Source organism: Bactrocera latifrons, unplaced genomic scaffold, assembly GCF_001853355.1.
Source record: "Bactrocera latifrons isolate USDA-ARS-PBARC rearing strain unplaced genomic scaffold, ASM185335v1 scaffold_104, whole genome shotgun sequence".
Taxonomy (NCBI): Eukaryota; Metazoa; Arthropoda; class Insecta; order Diptera; family Tephritidae; genus Bactrocera; species Bactrocera latifrons.
This window is the reverse complement of record NW_017534453.1, coordinates 936794-949444: the sequence shown is the minus strand read 5'-3', so window position 1 is coordinate 949444 and position 12651 is coordinate 936794. Positions and strand designations below refer to the sequence as shown.

General features: G+C 36.8%; 4 protein-coding genes across 5 annotated transcripts in view; 1 reads left to right on the top strand and 3 right to left on the bottom strand.

Annotated features, from left to right (window-relative positions):
- Positions 1-3668: 3668 nt before the first annotated feature.
- LOC108969245 (transcription activator MSS11-like) lies at positions 3669-4969 on the bottom strand. Its single transcript, XM_018933847.1, has one exon. It carries the CDS (start codon positions 4944-4946, stop codon positions 4416-4418), a length of 531 nt encoding a protein of 176 aa, XP_018789392.1. The 5' UTR covers positions 4947-4969; the 3' UTR covers positions 3669-4415.
- On the bottom strand, positions 4871-7909 carry LOC108969230 (adult enhancer factor 1). 2 transcript variants are annotated; one of them, XM_018933826.1, is made up of 3 exons: positions 7626-7909; positions 5186-6283; positions 4871-5092 (listed from the first exon to the last, which is right to left on the bottom strand). In XM_018933826.1, exons 2-3 carry the CDS (start codon positions 6009-6011, stop codon positions 4956-4958), a joined length of 963 nt encoding a protein of 320 aa, XP_018789371.1. In that variant the 5' UTR covers positions 6012-6283; positions 7626-7909; the 3' UTR covers positions 4871-4955. The 2 variants fall into 2 exon arrangements, with proteins under 2 accessions (XP_018789371.1, XP_018789379.1); XM_018933834.1 differs by lacking the exon at positions 7626-7909 and adding an exon at positions 7222-7328.
- Positions 7910-8500: 591 nt separating this feature from the next.
- LOC108969089 overlaps positions 8501-12651 on the top strand; it is a 34934-nt gene continuing 30783 nt past the window's right edge. The window contains exon 1 of the mRNA XM_018933598.1: positions 8501-8588. The gene's annotated coding sequence lies outside the window, so the exon portion shown is untranslated. The remainder of the gene's footprint in view (positions 8589-12651) is intronic.
- The window catches only part of LOC108968827 (X-linked retinitis pigmentosa GTPase regulator), a 12024-nt gene continuing 8044 nt past the window's right edge, over positions 8672-12651 (bottom strand). The window contains exons 4-6 of the mRNA XM_018933125.1: positions 11146-12570; positions 8877-10190; positions 8672-8807 (exon numbers count right to left, since the gene is read on the bottom strand). Of these exons, the coding sequence (XP_018788670.1) occupies positions 8710-8807; positions 8877-10190; positions 11146-12570 (2837 nt within the window). The 3' untranslated portion in view covers positions 8672-8709. The remainder of the gene's footprint in view (positions 8808-8876; positions 10191-11145; positions 12571-12651) is intronic.

The following is a 12651-nucleotide window of genomic DNA, read 5'->3' as shown; positions in this document are numbered from 1 at the left end:
AATCAAATTTAATTTCAAAAATTTCTCTATTTTCAAATAAAACTATTTTTACTATATGAAATATGAAAGAAAATTATTATTTTGCAAAATCAAATTTAATTTTACAATATTTAACCGATGCAGCAACAACAAAACTCTCCGTATATAAACCAACTTGTAAATAAAATGCTTGGAGCTTTGAAAGAATCTAAAAGCTGTCGTGTACAAAACGGATTTCTTTAATCTCCTTATTCCATAACTGTAGTTACAAATGAAAAAGACTTGCTCTCCATCATTAAAAAGTAGTCAAAAAAAATTCAATCAGAATAAAGTATTTAGAAAAAGTTGCATATTCCCTCAACTTACCTAAAAGTATGCAAAGAAATTTAGAAAAGAAATATGTCGCTTCCGTGAAGCAAGTAAAAACGCAGTTTTTTTATGCATTTTTTACAAAATTTTTCTAAAATTAGTACGAAAAACCATTTAGATGCATTCTAATACTCATTTTTAAGCAAATCCACTTGATCGCTTACCCATTCCGCTTACCGGTTCCGTTTGAAAAAAAAATTAAAGCAAAAATATATATAAATAATAAAAATAAAGAAAATAAAAATGAAATACAAGACCCTCAAGAATACATTCGTGCCTAAATATTTTCTAAAATTTCTCCAGCGAAATCATAAAGTGCATGTTTAATACCTTCCCTCCAATTTTTGCGCTATAACTTAGTTTGCGATTAAAATGGAATTCTAACAGGATCCAAAACATAATAAAAACCATTTTTTTATACATATGTTTCTTTTAATTATTGCGCCAGAATCAAAACCATAGATAAAACTCTATATTTTTAATTTTTTTCGCTAATACTTATAAATAAATGATTTTCGGAATAAAATATTATTCTAATCGAATCCAAAAAGTCAGAAAAATTGAAAATTTTTAAATTTCCCATATTTTTGACATTAAAACATAATTTCGAATAAAATAATGTACTAAAATCCAAATCATGAATAATAAAAGAAAATTTCCAATATTTTTGCGCTAAAACTTAGTTACGGCATAAATGAAAACCCAGTGGAAGTGTGCAATCTTTGCATGTAAGCTTTTTATATATGAAGTCTCAAAAGTATCTTTTTGTTTACAATCAAAAACTAGAATATTAACATATACATAAATACATGTCTTCGCACTTAAAACGTATGTGTAATTATGTTTACAAGCAATTGTCTAAAGTAACTTTTATGTTTTTTTTTTTGTTTTTTGTTTAATTGTATTTTTTGTTTATATTTGTTTATATTTTATTTATACAAAATTAAAGGAAAACATTTTGGGCAACGCAGTGCTAGTTAGTGCAACTCTACGCCCACCATTAAATAATAATTGTTATAATAAGTTATTATTATTAGATATTATTATCAGTTTCAGTTTGGTCAATTCCTTTGACGATCACAAAGTCAAAAGAGCTGACAACTAAACGTAATTTTCGAGTACGCCTAAACGAAATTACTAGTCTTTCCTCTTCTATGTGTGTGTGTGTGTGTTATAAGTATGCAGTATGCGGGCAGCAATGCCATAGAAGTTGCTTCTCTCCTCACGCTTAACTTACAATACACAGTACAACAAAATTTATAAATACCGTTATAATGATTTCTTTTCTTTTTTTGCTGTTTTACTTTCTTTCTTAATTGATTGGTTATTGGTTTTCATGTGTGTGTGTGTTTTAGCTTTTTACAGACTTTCATTTATGCCAATGTATGCGTGTAATACATGGAAATTCATAAAAATATTTTCAATTTGCATATACACACATACTTGCATATATAATTATGATACGCTTTAGTTTTCAAACTAATACTAACTATGTAAGCTGCTTTGAATTCCGTTTTTAGTTTTTGTTTTTTTGTTGTTTTTTTTTTCCTTTCCTTTTTTCAAGCAATGCACGCTCACTCGCTATAAATGACTTGTTGCAATTGCCAAGCGCTTGACGCCACTGCCACTCACATACACACATATCTACAATGCAAAACGTTCAGCTGTGACACATGCGCGGCAACTTTTTAAAAGTTCATAACACTATGTGTCATACATTAAACCAGCGCTATAAAATAAAGCGTATAATTTACAGACCGAAAGGTGTGTTGTTGTTAAATATAAGCAATTTTCGCGCACTCATTTTGAATGAAAGTGATTTTCGCAATTGTAAATTCTTTTTTTTTTTTTTGAACGAAAACTTAAGCTTTTTCTCCAGGAGACCGAATATACATAAGTAGTATTGTAGGCGGCGTAAACTTATTTTGTTCCTTTTTTGCAGATATTCTTACAGTTATGCACATAAATATTTCCTACTTATAAACAATATATAAACAATTTCTTAGAAATTCGCAATCATTTTCATAAACTCATTTTCAACTTTATTCTCCACATAAGATATTAACAACAACTGCCTGCCAGCCACGCTTCACCTTTTTACTTGACTTTAGCATGTAATCCCTAATGGCAATTTGTTTTGTTTGGAAAATTAAAATTTATATAAAATATATAGAAAATTGTATTTCTCGTTTTTCTTTTTTTTTTTTTTAGTTTCATTTACATTTCGCTTATTTTCAAATAAAACATCGATAATATATAATAGCATTTACGTTTCCACTGCGCCTCTAAACGCCATTTTAAACATGTATATATGAAATAATTTATAATAATTTCAATTAACCAACAAAAGTAGTGGAAAACATGTTAACTTTATAACTACAAAAAATTCAATAAACTTTACAGTCTAAACTTAGTAATAAATTAAAAGTTGATCTTATTTTAAGGTTTTGTTTCATACAATTCAAACAAGTGTTCAGCACAAATTTAGTTTGTTTTTAGCCAAAAAAATAAAAAAATAAAAATAGAAAAATAAAATAAAAAATTATAATAAACATAAAGCGAGTTCATCATTAACAGCACTGTATGCTGCTGCGCCGCCACTTCGATTTCGTTTAAGTGTTATAACCTAAAAATAGTTGTGTTAAGCTTCAAGTACAAATAAGTCTCATTTGCTGTGAATTATTAATATTAAACTAAAATACAAAATAGGTCATTATAATGAATTTAAATTACATGTATTACTCCACCATATATGTTTTCGAGTTAGTGCCACAATATAAGCTATGATTTTCGCTATAAATTCTGCACGGTGCATTGTGTAAGCAGGTGCTGTCCAACAACAAATATGCGTGTAATTACTTTATGAGCTTATTGTCATAATTTCCACTTAATGCGATTTTTTCATTAACTATTTATATTAGAATTAAACATATAAACATATGYATGTATGTAGGAGTGTGTGGAACGCAATAAGTGCTTAGTTAATTAAACGCTGCTAAACTATGTCGCATACAGACAGACAGACAGACACACACAYACACATACAAGCCGGACATGTGGCTTTCGTACTAAAACATGATTTTAAAGTAACCGAAAAGCATGTTTCGCGCTTAGTGCCGTTACGCAACTAATAACTAACAGAATTTATAACCAATTTCATAACGAATACTACTCAAAATGTATACGGTAAAATATATTTTGCAGCAGTTTGTGCTTTAATTTTTTTTTGTTTTTGTTTTAACTAACCCCCATAAAATAGTAATTTCCCCTATAATTATTTAAATTAATTTTAGTTTTACTCGCTTTTGTTAATTCTCTTGTTTTTTTTTTTAGATATTTTTATCATGTTTGCGGCTACAACTTTCTGTCTTAACGGCTATAGAGGTTTGTTTTTTCTTTGATTTTCATAATTTTCCTTATTTATTTGAAACGGTTGTGTTCAATATTATTATTTGCATTAATTGTGTGAATTTAAATTAGAGTTTGAGTTTTTTTTTTTTTTTTTGAGTTTCGAAAAGCGTACACAATCCCATATCAGTTGAAGCACTGTATGTATGTACATATGTGTGTATGAGCAAGTGTCATGATTTTGTTATAGGTTTGCATTTTTTTTTTTTTTACTTTTGGAGTTTAAGAGAATGTCACTTTATTACATTTTMAAATTTGATGGCGTTGATGATTATAGGTTGACAACAACAGCAGTTTTTGTAATAAACTAATGATGATTGGTGATTTTAATTATGCTTTTCTCCTTCACTTTCGATATCTGCATTTAAATAACTAGCAACAATAGCAACAATAACTACGACCGCGAATTCAATATGCTTGCTTTAATTACGCTTAGCGAATGCCACACGCACTTGTAAGCGATCTTAATTACCAGCACTTTCACTACTGCCAACTGCATCACCACACACTACAACATCGCTCTTACGGTGGCCACCACCACCAACATCCTTAATAGCATCACTGGCGCTGCTGGCATTCAATTTATTATCATTGCAAGCGGCTGCGTAATCCTCCTCGTCCTCCTTGAGCATATACTCAAGCAGCAATTCGTACTCGACTCATCCTTCATTTTGAAACTCAGCAGCTGGGGACTCCACCTTGATCACGCCCAACTGTTGCAGTTCCTCTCTGGTGGCCGGCTGTGCTGTTGTACGCAATTGCGGTTGCAGTGTGTGTCCGTTGCTTTGCAAAGACGCCGAATGTATACGGCCGATGACCACGCCACCCATTGTCACCAGATTACCTTCGGGTGTGACACTGCCGCCCACTAGCTGTGCATTTATACTGCTCAATTGCACGTTGGACAATTCGCCAATTGATGTTACGTTGAAATGTTCGATTGCATTGGACGGAGCAGCGGCGGTAGCGATGATCGTATTACCATTGTTCGGATTGTTGTTTGTATGGTTATGTTGTAATTGCTGGTGCTGTTGCTGTTGTTGCTGCTGCTGTTGTTGTTGTTGTTGATGTATATGATGATTGGCGGCGGCCGCCACTGCTGCTGCTGTTGTTACTGGTGCTTGTATTGTGGTTGTGATCACATTGCGATGATGATTCGCGGGCCGTTGATGTGCGCCAGCGATCACCATGTCCTCTAGTCATCCTTCTTCCTCCTCGGTCTTTATCTTAACGGGTACGTACACCTTGTCCATAACATGTATCTTTATATGGTTGTTAAGTGTACTTGATTGACGGAATTGTTTCTTACAAACGGCACATTCGAACGGTTTCTCACCTGCAATATGAAGAAACTAATATTAATATGAAGCTCGTTTGGATAAATATTTTTATTGTCGTGACATAAATGTATGATGATTGCAATACATACCTGTATGGATTTTCACATGATTTGTTAGAGTGCTTAATTGCCGGAAATTCTTCGGACAATATGTGCAATTAAATGGTTTTTCGCCGGTGTGTATTTTTAGGTGATTCGTTAGCGTGGACGATTGACGAAAAGTTTTATCACAAACGTTACATTTGTAGGGTTTCTCGCCGGTATGTATTTTCACATGGTTGGTAAGTGTGCTTAATTGTCGAAACCGCCGATCGCAGACGCTGCAGAGAAAGGGTTTCTCATGGCCACCACCGCCACCGCTACTGCCGCTGCTGTTGGCACCACCACCTCCACCACCGTTCGTACTGCTGCCCGCACTGTGGCCGTTTGCAACCACTTCCCGACCGGCAGCGAAGTGATGCTCTGACAACGCTGGACTATGCGCTGCTGTCGCTACCAGATGCGCTAAGGGATGTTGTTGCAAAATTGTTGTAGCATTTGCACCGTTACTGCCACCCGATGCTTGCTGCTGCTCAGCGGCGGCAGCCTGAGCAGCGGCCGCTTGTGCCGCCGCCATGGCAGCCGCTTGAGCAGCGACGTGCGCTTCGGTGTTGGCAGCAGCTAGATGCATATTGAACGGAATCGGTATTTCTGTTGTAGTTGTGGCCTGGTGCTGCTGTTGTTGTTGTTGGGATTGCTGTTGCTGCTGATGATGGGCTCCGCTGTTATTATCATTATTATTGTTGCTATTAGTATTGTTGTTATTATTGTTGGCACCCGCTGCAGCATTGTTCGGCGACGATGACACAATGACAATCTCACAATTTCCCATTGCGGCTGAAGCCGCATGGGCATGTTGTAAATTTTTTATGTGCATTGCTGCCAAGTTTCGGAAATCAAGCTCTGAAGGAGTTCAGGTAGGCCGATATTACCAATTAAGGTCAAATATATTTTTGGGATATATAAATATTTTGTTGCTATTTGTTTTGGCTGGTTGATCTTATTGTAATTTAAGTGCGAGATATAAGGTGTGTTGGCTTATTTTTTCTATTATAAACCCACTTATATCATATCGGTTCTTAAGAGAATACGCATAGAAACTGTGGGTTTAGCAAAAGAATTTTGCCAGAGAGGATATGGTTACGAAATCTGCAATGAAAATTATGATTAGTGTAAATTGAAGAGAGGCTTCATTGAAAAAATAAATAAATAAATAATTAAAGAGTGTAATGATTTATGTTTAGATTTATAATATTTTATGAAAATATTTATTCACTTGCAGCAAAACTTTTTCAAAAAAACTCAGCCGTGTTGCAGAGTAGAAAAGCTGCATAGTGATGACTCGCTTTGCGCCACGTTGTTGTTAAGATATTAATGTACAAAGCGATTGGCAGAAAGACAGTGAAGTATAAAAAATATTATTGTTTAATATTCATTAGTTTGATTTGGCTCATTTTTCGTTTGACCTGTTTATAATTTATTTTGCATATATTAATAACATTGTGTTTCTCCATGAAAACTCCACAAGAATTTACAATATAGCAAAGTTGTGCGTCGAGGTTAGGCGTTGCGAGTATGGCAGTGATGACGGCGCTTAAGTGGTGACGACGATAAGTCAGCAGCGCTGCGCATTGTACCATGTGGCTTAGTAATTTTAGTTGTAAGCAACAATGATCAAAGTTAAATTGTGATCATTGCCGTACAAATTATTAACAGCTTATATTTTAGCATAGAGAAATTTTAACTTCTTATATTTTAGCATTGAGAAATTTTTTTGAAGTGACTGCGGCGAGGAAGCATTTACATATGCTTTGAATGGAATGCCAAATACGCGCGGCATGCTGCAGTGGCATACGTTTTTTACCAGCACAAATGACAGCGCACTGTGACCGCTACCATGTGCACAAAATCGAATAACATTACGACTGAAGGGAAAGAAGAGTATATGAAATACTAAAACATCATACCGCGACCCCTTACCGGAGGTGGGGATCATTTTTTCATCAAAGTTCCAATATATTACCCACAATCACGTTTTTGGCGAATCGAAAAAATATAAGAAAACAAGGAATATATATTCAACAAACCCGATTTGTGAAGTAGTTTTTCCACTTCGGCCGTTGACGTCGTCGATGCGACCATCACCACTTTAGACGTTCGCCGCACCGTGCACGCTCACTACATATCTCAACACACCGACCGTACCCCGTTCGCGTAACAATAAGCAGCGCGCACACACTCACACATAATACCGACGATATTCGTTGCTGTCAATACACCTAACGAACACTTTGCTTTTTTGAGGTTAGGAACACACACTCACTTCCCCATTCATCAACTGTAAAACGCGATCGGCTCATAAAAATCCATTAAAGCTTACCGCAACCAGCTCGCATAGTTTGCCGCAGGCTCACTACACCTTACCACTGCCAACACTTCCTTTGGCATTAAATATATTTAATATTCAAAACACTCCTTTTTGTTGACCTACCTTCTTGCACTACCTGACGACGAGGACATGCAGTGAAAATAGACTCCAATTTCCCCCCTTTTTAATTCATCTTTCCAGTTTTTCAACTTGCAAATCTCATGCCTTTCCCATACTTGTATGAATATTCTTTCCTATGCCCGCTTAGGTTTCTTGCACTTCATTTATAAAGAATGTGAAAATTTTCAAAAAATAGATAACTTTTCTGCTTCCGTACAAAAAATATGAAGTTACAAAATTGAGTTAAGTTTTTTTTTTCTTCGTTAGCAGGCACCAGACACACACAATTTTCTTTTGACGTTTGTTTGTTAATCGAAGTGTTGCCAGCTCAAACTTAATGAACTTAACGTAGTTATCGATAGACAAAAAGCCCGCTTACAGAGTTGCTTGTTAAAACTTTAAATACATATATTCATTAGAAGCAGTTTCAAAACTGCCTTTTGTTTAGCGCTATTACAGCTTCATATATTACTATAATTTGTATAAATAATGACGCTAAAACGATAAATAACAATTCATTTATTATTATTGGTTGATTTTGTCTTTAACTTTTGTTTTATTAAAATACTGTCTTTTTTATTGCTGTCATATTTCTAATAAACTAGTTACTCAGGAGGAATCGTGGCACCAACATTTTTATGGTATGTTCACACATATGTATACCTATCATAATTTATAAATGTACAACTTTTACCGGTAGCAGATTTTATATAAATTCAGTGTTTTGAATTTATTTATAAAAATAGGTACATTATATAATATAATTTTAAAAATTAGTTTTGCTTAAATATGTGTTTATGTATAGATTTTGGCCTGCGGGTTTTGCTTATCGTTTTTCAACAACGGCTAACTTCATCATATTTTCACTAAACAGCTGATTGGCCAAAATTTTGTTAGAAACGTTTAATGCAATTTGTGTTGATTTAGCTAATACTTGCGATTCAGTGAAATAAAACCACAAAATAGGTAAAATTGCATATATTTAAACCATTTTATATCAGTATTATAAGTCACTGTTTAATTATAGGTAAACAAAATCAAAATGCAATCATAATATCTTAGTCTGTGTAAGATTAGCCGAAAATATTTATAATATTGAGCATACTTTTGACGTGTTATTTTGCTCCCGGTCACGATGTGCTGGTGTAGGATACTTATCTTCTATAGAATAACGTGGTGGATCATCTGAAATAACGCCAAAATATTTCTTGAGTTAGCATTAGGCGTACATATAATAGTTGCTAACTTACTAACCATCAACTGCCACCGATTTTTCATTGCGACAAGATATACCACGCATTTCGCTGAAAAATTTGCGCACTTTACTTGTTTCCTTCTCGGTATCCTTTATCTCTTCAGCCACTTGTCGATGCACAGTGTTGATCTCTTCCTGCATTGCTTTCTTACCACGTTCAACCACATCGTCAAATTCGTCATTTTCAAATGGATTATTGCCTTCAAAGGGATTACCAGTAGAGTTTTGCGTGGAATTTACGGATGCTGTTGTGCGTTCATCATCCTCACCATTGGTGGTTGTATTAGTTTTTAGTCCACCTTTGGATGCAGCCTCTGACGCTGATGACACTGCATCTTCCTCCACAGGCGTGGGTTTAAGTGTCTTGCTTTGAAACATTGTGTTTATATTTTCTTTAGCACCAGACACCTCGCTAGCGATTTTTGCAGCCACAGAGTCAACCGCATCCTTAGTGCCGTCTGACATTTTGATAAAAACATTGCCGACGGCGTTTTTAGCACCGGTTGCTGCGCGTTTTGCGCTGTTGCTTATACTTTCGACTGTTGTCTTGGTGTCATTTGCCACACGCTTAGCGTTGTCACCCACCGTTTCGAAAGCGTCACGTGCACCTGCCGCAGCATTTTTGGCCGCCGTTTCTACCGTATCACGCACGTCGGTGGCTGCTGTAGCGGCTTTTTTGGCTGCATTTTCCATTTTATCTGTTATGGTTTCACCCACCTTTTCCGTGTTTGTTTTCAGCTCAGATTTTGTCGTTTTGATCTCTTTAGTTATGACTTCACTCACCTTTTCCGCGTTTGTTTTCAGCTCAGTTTTTGTCGTTTTGATGTCTTCATCTATTTGTGCTGCTTTATGCGCCAAGTCATCTTTTACGTCATTTGCTGCGTCGTTTACCTTCTCTAACTTTGAATCGACTATTTTTTTTACTGCCGTTTCAGCTTCATCTACTTTAATTCCCATTGTATGTGTCACCTTTTGGGCATTATCTTCAATTTTTTGCATTGTTGTTTTAATTTCCTCCCCGACACCACCGAGCTCTTCCACATCTGAGTTATGACCTTGACTGAAATTATTTAGAGTTTCATTAGATTTACTAGTTATGCGCTCCGCTTGCTCTTCTAACGAGTCGAGCGTGCTCTCGGTATCCTCTCGTTCAAGCGACGCCGCCTTTACATTGTCCGTCACATCCACTCCATTATTTATAAAACGTATTTCATTTACAACAATAGTACTATTTAGCGGATCAGTTGTTGTGTTTATCTCCACTGTCAGCTGCTCGTCCTCCTCAAATGGCAGTACAGCTGATGAGGCCAGTGCTAAAAAACAGAAAAATAAGCCTGCAGTTTGCTTCAAAGTTTGTAACACCAAGAAGGAAACATCAGAGATCTACTTAAAGTAAGGTAGCTGGTAAATCCTGCGGTTCCAAGCCAAAGATTGTCAGGTGGTTGTACGCCATGATTGTGCGACTCGAAAGCAGCGCATACTTCGGTAGGACTTCAACTATCGAAGCTGCAATGACTCGCCTGTATCCGCGTGTTGTGTGCCATGCGCACATGTCAAACGGCGGCGCTTGAAGTCATGCTGAATCTCAAACCGCTTCACCTAGTAATCGGTCGGGTTGCAGAACAGACACTGCTTCTAATGACATCAGAAGGGTTTGTTAGAGGTAAGGTAATCATGAAGGACTTAAGCGGCGAAATACCACTGACTCTTCTTCCAGGGGACAGCATTACCAAAAGTGTGAAATTCACTAAGAATTAGGAAAAGTATAATCAAATGGTACACCCGTGAGTCGAAAACGTCGGAGGAATTGACTCAGCCCATACCTATGGGTAATTTTCCGAGTATATTCCAAACAGAGGTCTTTGGATATTGGCAACAACTCTATGGTATTTGCTATACCAAGTTGCTAATGTATGGCTACAACCTTAAGTGGTTTAAATATGTAATCAACCTAACAATGGACAAACTCACTTGTTGCCTTCTACACTGGCCATTGCAAGCTCAAGAAGCAGTTGCCTGAAACACCAAAACACCTGCAAAGTGACTGCACAGAAGTCTGTAGATATAGGATTATGGCCTTTGAATCCATGTTTCCAAATAGGGATTACATCGTCTCAAAAGCACCTAAGAGTATATTGGAATTTATCAATATGCTAGGGTTAAGTAAGTCGTTGTGACTTAGGAGAGGGCATAATAGACCTTAGGTCGATCTAACGTTTGTTTTTGGTTTTATCTAAAATTATTTCAATTTTAATGTGAGAAACCTACCGTTTTTCTGCTCCCTTTCGCCTTCTGTACTTTCTGATATATTTTCCAAGCTATCCATCAGCACAGGCGATGTGCTATCAATATGATCATGATCCATTGCCGCTTCGTAAGAGAAATTTCGCAACGGTGTCGTTTTCTTGATAGTTGTCGGTGTACTCGAAGTTGTGCTGCTGTCCGGGTAAGGCGTATGTGGTCGTAGCAATTTATCGGTTGCCGGCGAAGCCTTCTTGCTTAGCGCTGTTGGCGAAAATTTAACGGAATGTGCCGATTTTATAGATCTAATAGATTTGATCGAGTTCGTCGGTGATTTTGCCTCATTGTGCACCATAGCCTCTGTAGCAGCTAATATATGTTTGGCTTCCTTAGCGGGTTCACTTTCGCTCATCTCTAGATTACCGTTAGTTTCGGTTTGTTTTATAACGTTGCCATTATTTTCCGCAACGCGATTCACCTCTATATTTTTCTCGGCGTCCGGTTCTTTTTCTTGTGTCTTTTGCTTATCTGCTTTTGTTGTACTCGTAGCGCTTGTCGACCTAGTGACTTCTGCCTTCGTTTCACTAACATTTCCATTATGTTCGTCAGCAACTGTTTTGATTACTGATTTTTCCACTGCCACTTCAATTGGTTCATTATTTGCGCCATTCGGCATCACATTACTATTCGCATCCGCCAACTTCGTGTCCTCTGCTTCAACCTTGCCGCCATCTTTATTCTCAACTTTTGTTGCACTGTGCACCTGACTCCAGCCTTTAGCACCCGTTCCATTCACCAAAGTCGGTGGCATTACGAAGGTTCGGCTCGCAAAACGATGTGGTTCAGCGCTGCCGCTCACGCTTGCTGGGACCGTTGATGAACGCGGTATGCCATGCACCAATATATGCTTATTACCCACTGCCACGTCGAGTAGACGTAAATTTTTGAATTTTGAAATCTCACGAAACGTCTTCAAATGATGACCGCTCTCCGAGAATGTCGTGTAAAACTTATTCGCTTTCGTCAGCACGGCATAGAAGGAAAAGCCCTTCAGCAATTTCCAAATCGGTCCATTTTCTTCGCTATCATAGTCGTAGAATCGCTGAAATATTAGACTTTTCGAACGCACCGATTCGATGCTGCGATAAATGCTGCCGGCATTGGTCACAATAAATATGTCATTAGTCTTCGAAATGTGCATGAATATAATTTGCTCCGTTGGTCCGAGATTTTGTTGTAGTTCGGTAAATTGTGAGAATACAAAGTCATTTAGATGACCGGAAAAATACAGCTTGCCCGTGGTGGTGAGCACCAGCGTCGACTCGGGTCCACAAACAAATTGTTGCACTGGTGCGCCGAGATCTATTTCATGTGGCTTCTGCACTGTGTGACCTGCGGGCATACCGAGCTGGTAATTTTGATTCGAGCCCCAGCCAATAAGACGACCAAAACCTGTGTGGCAAAAATTTATATAAATTGTTAAATATTTCACAAGGGGAGATAAAAATGGCGGCATAATTAAAAAAAACAATG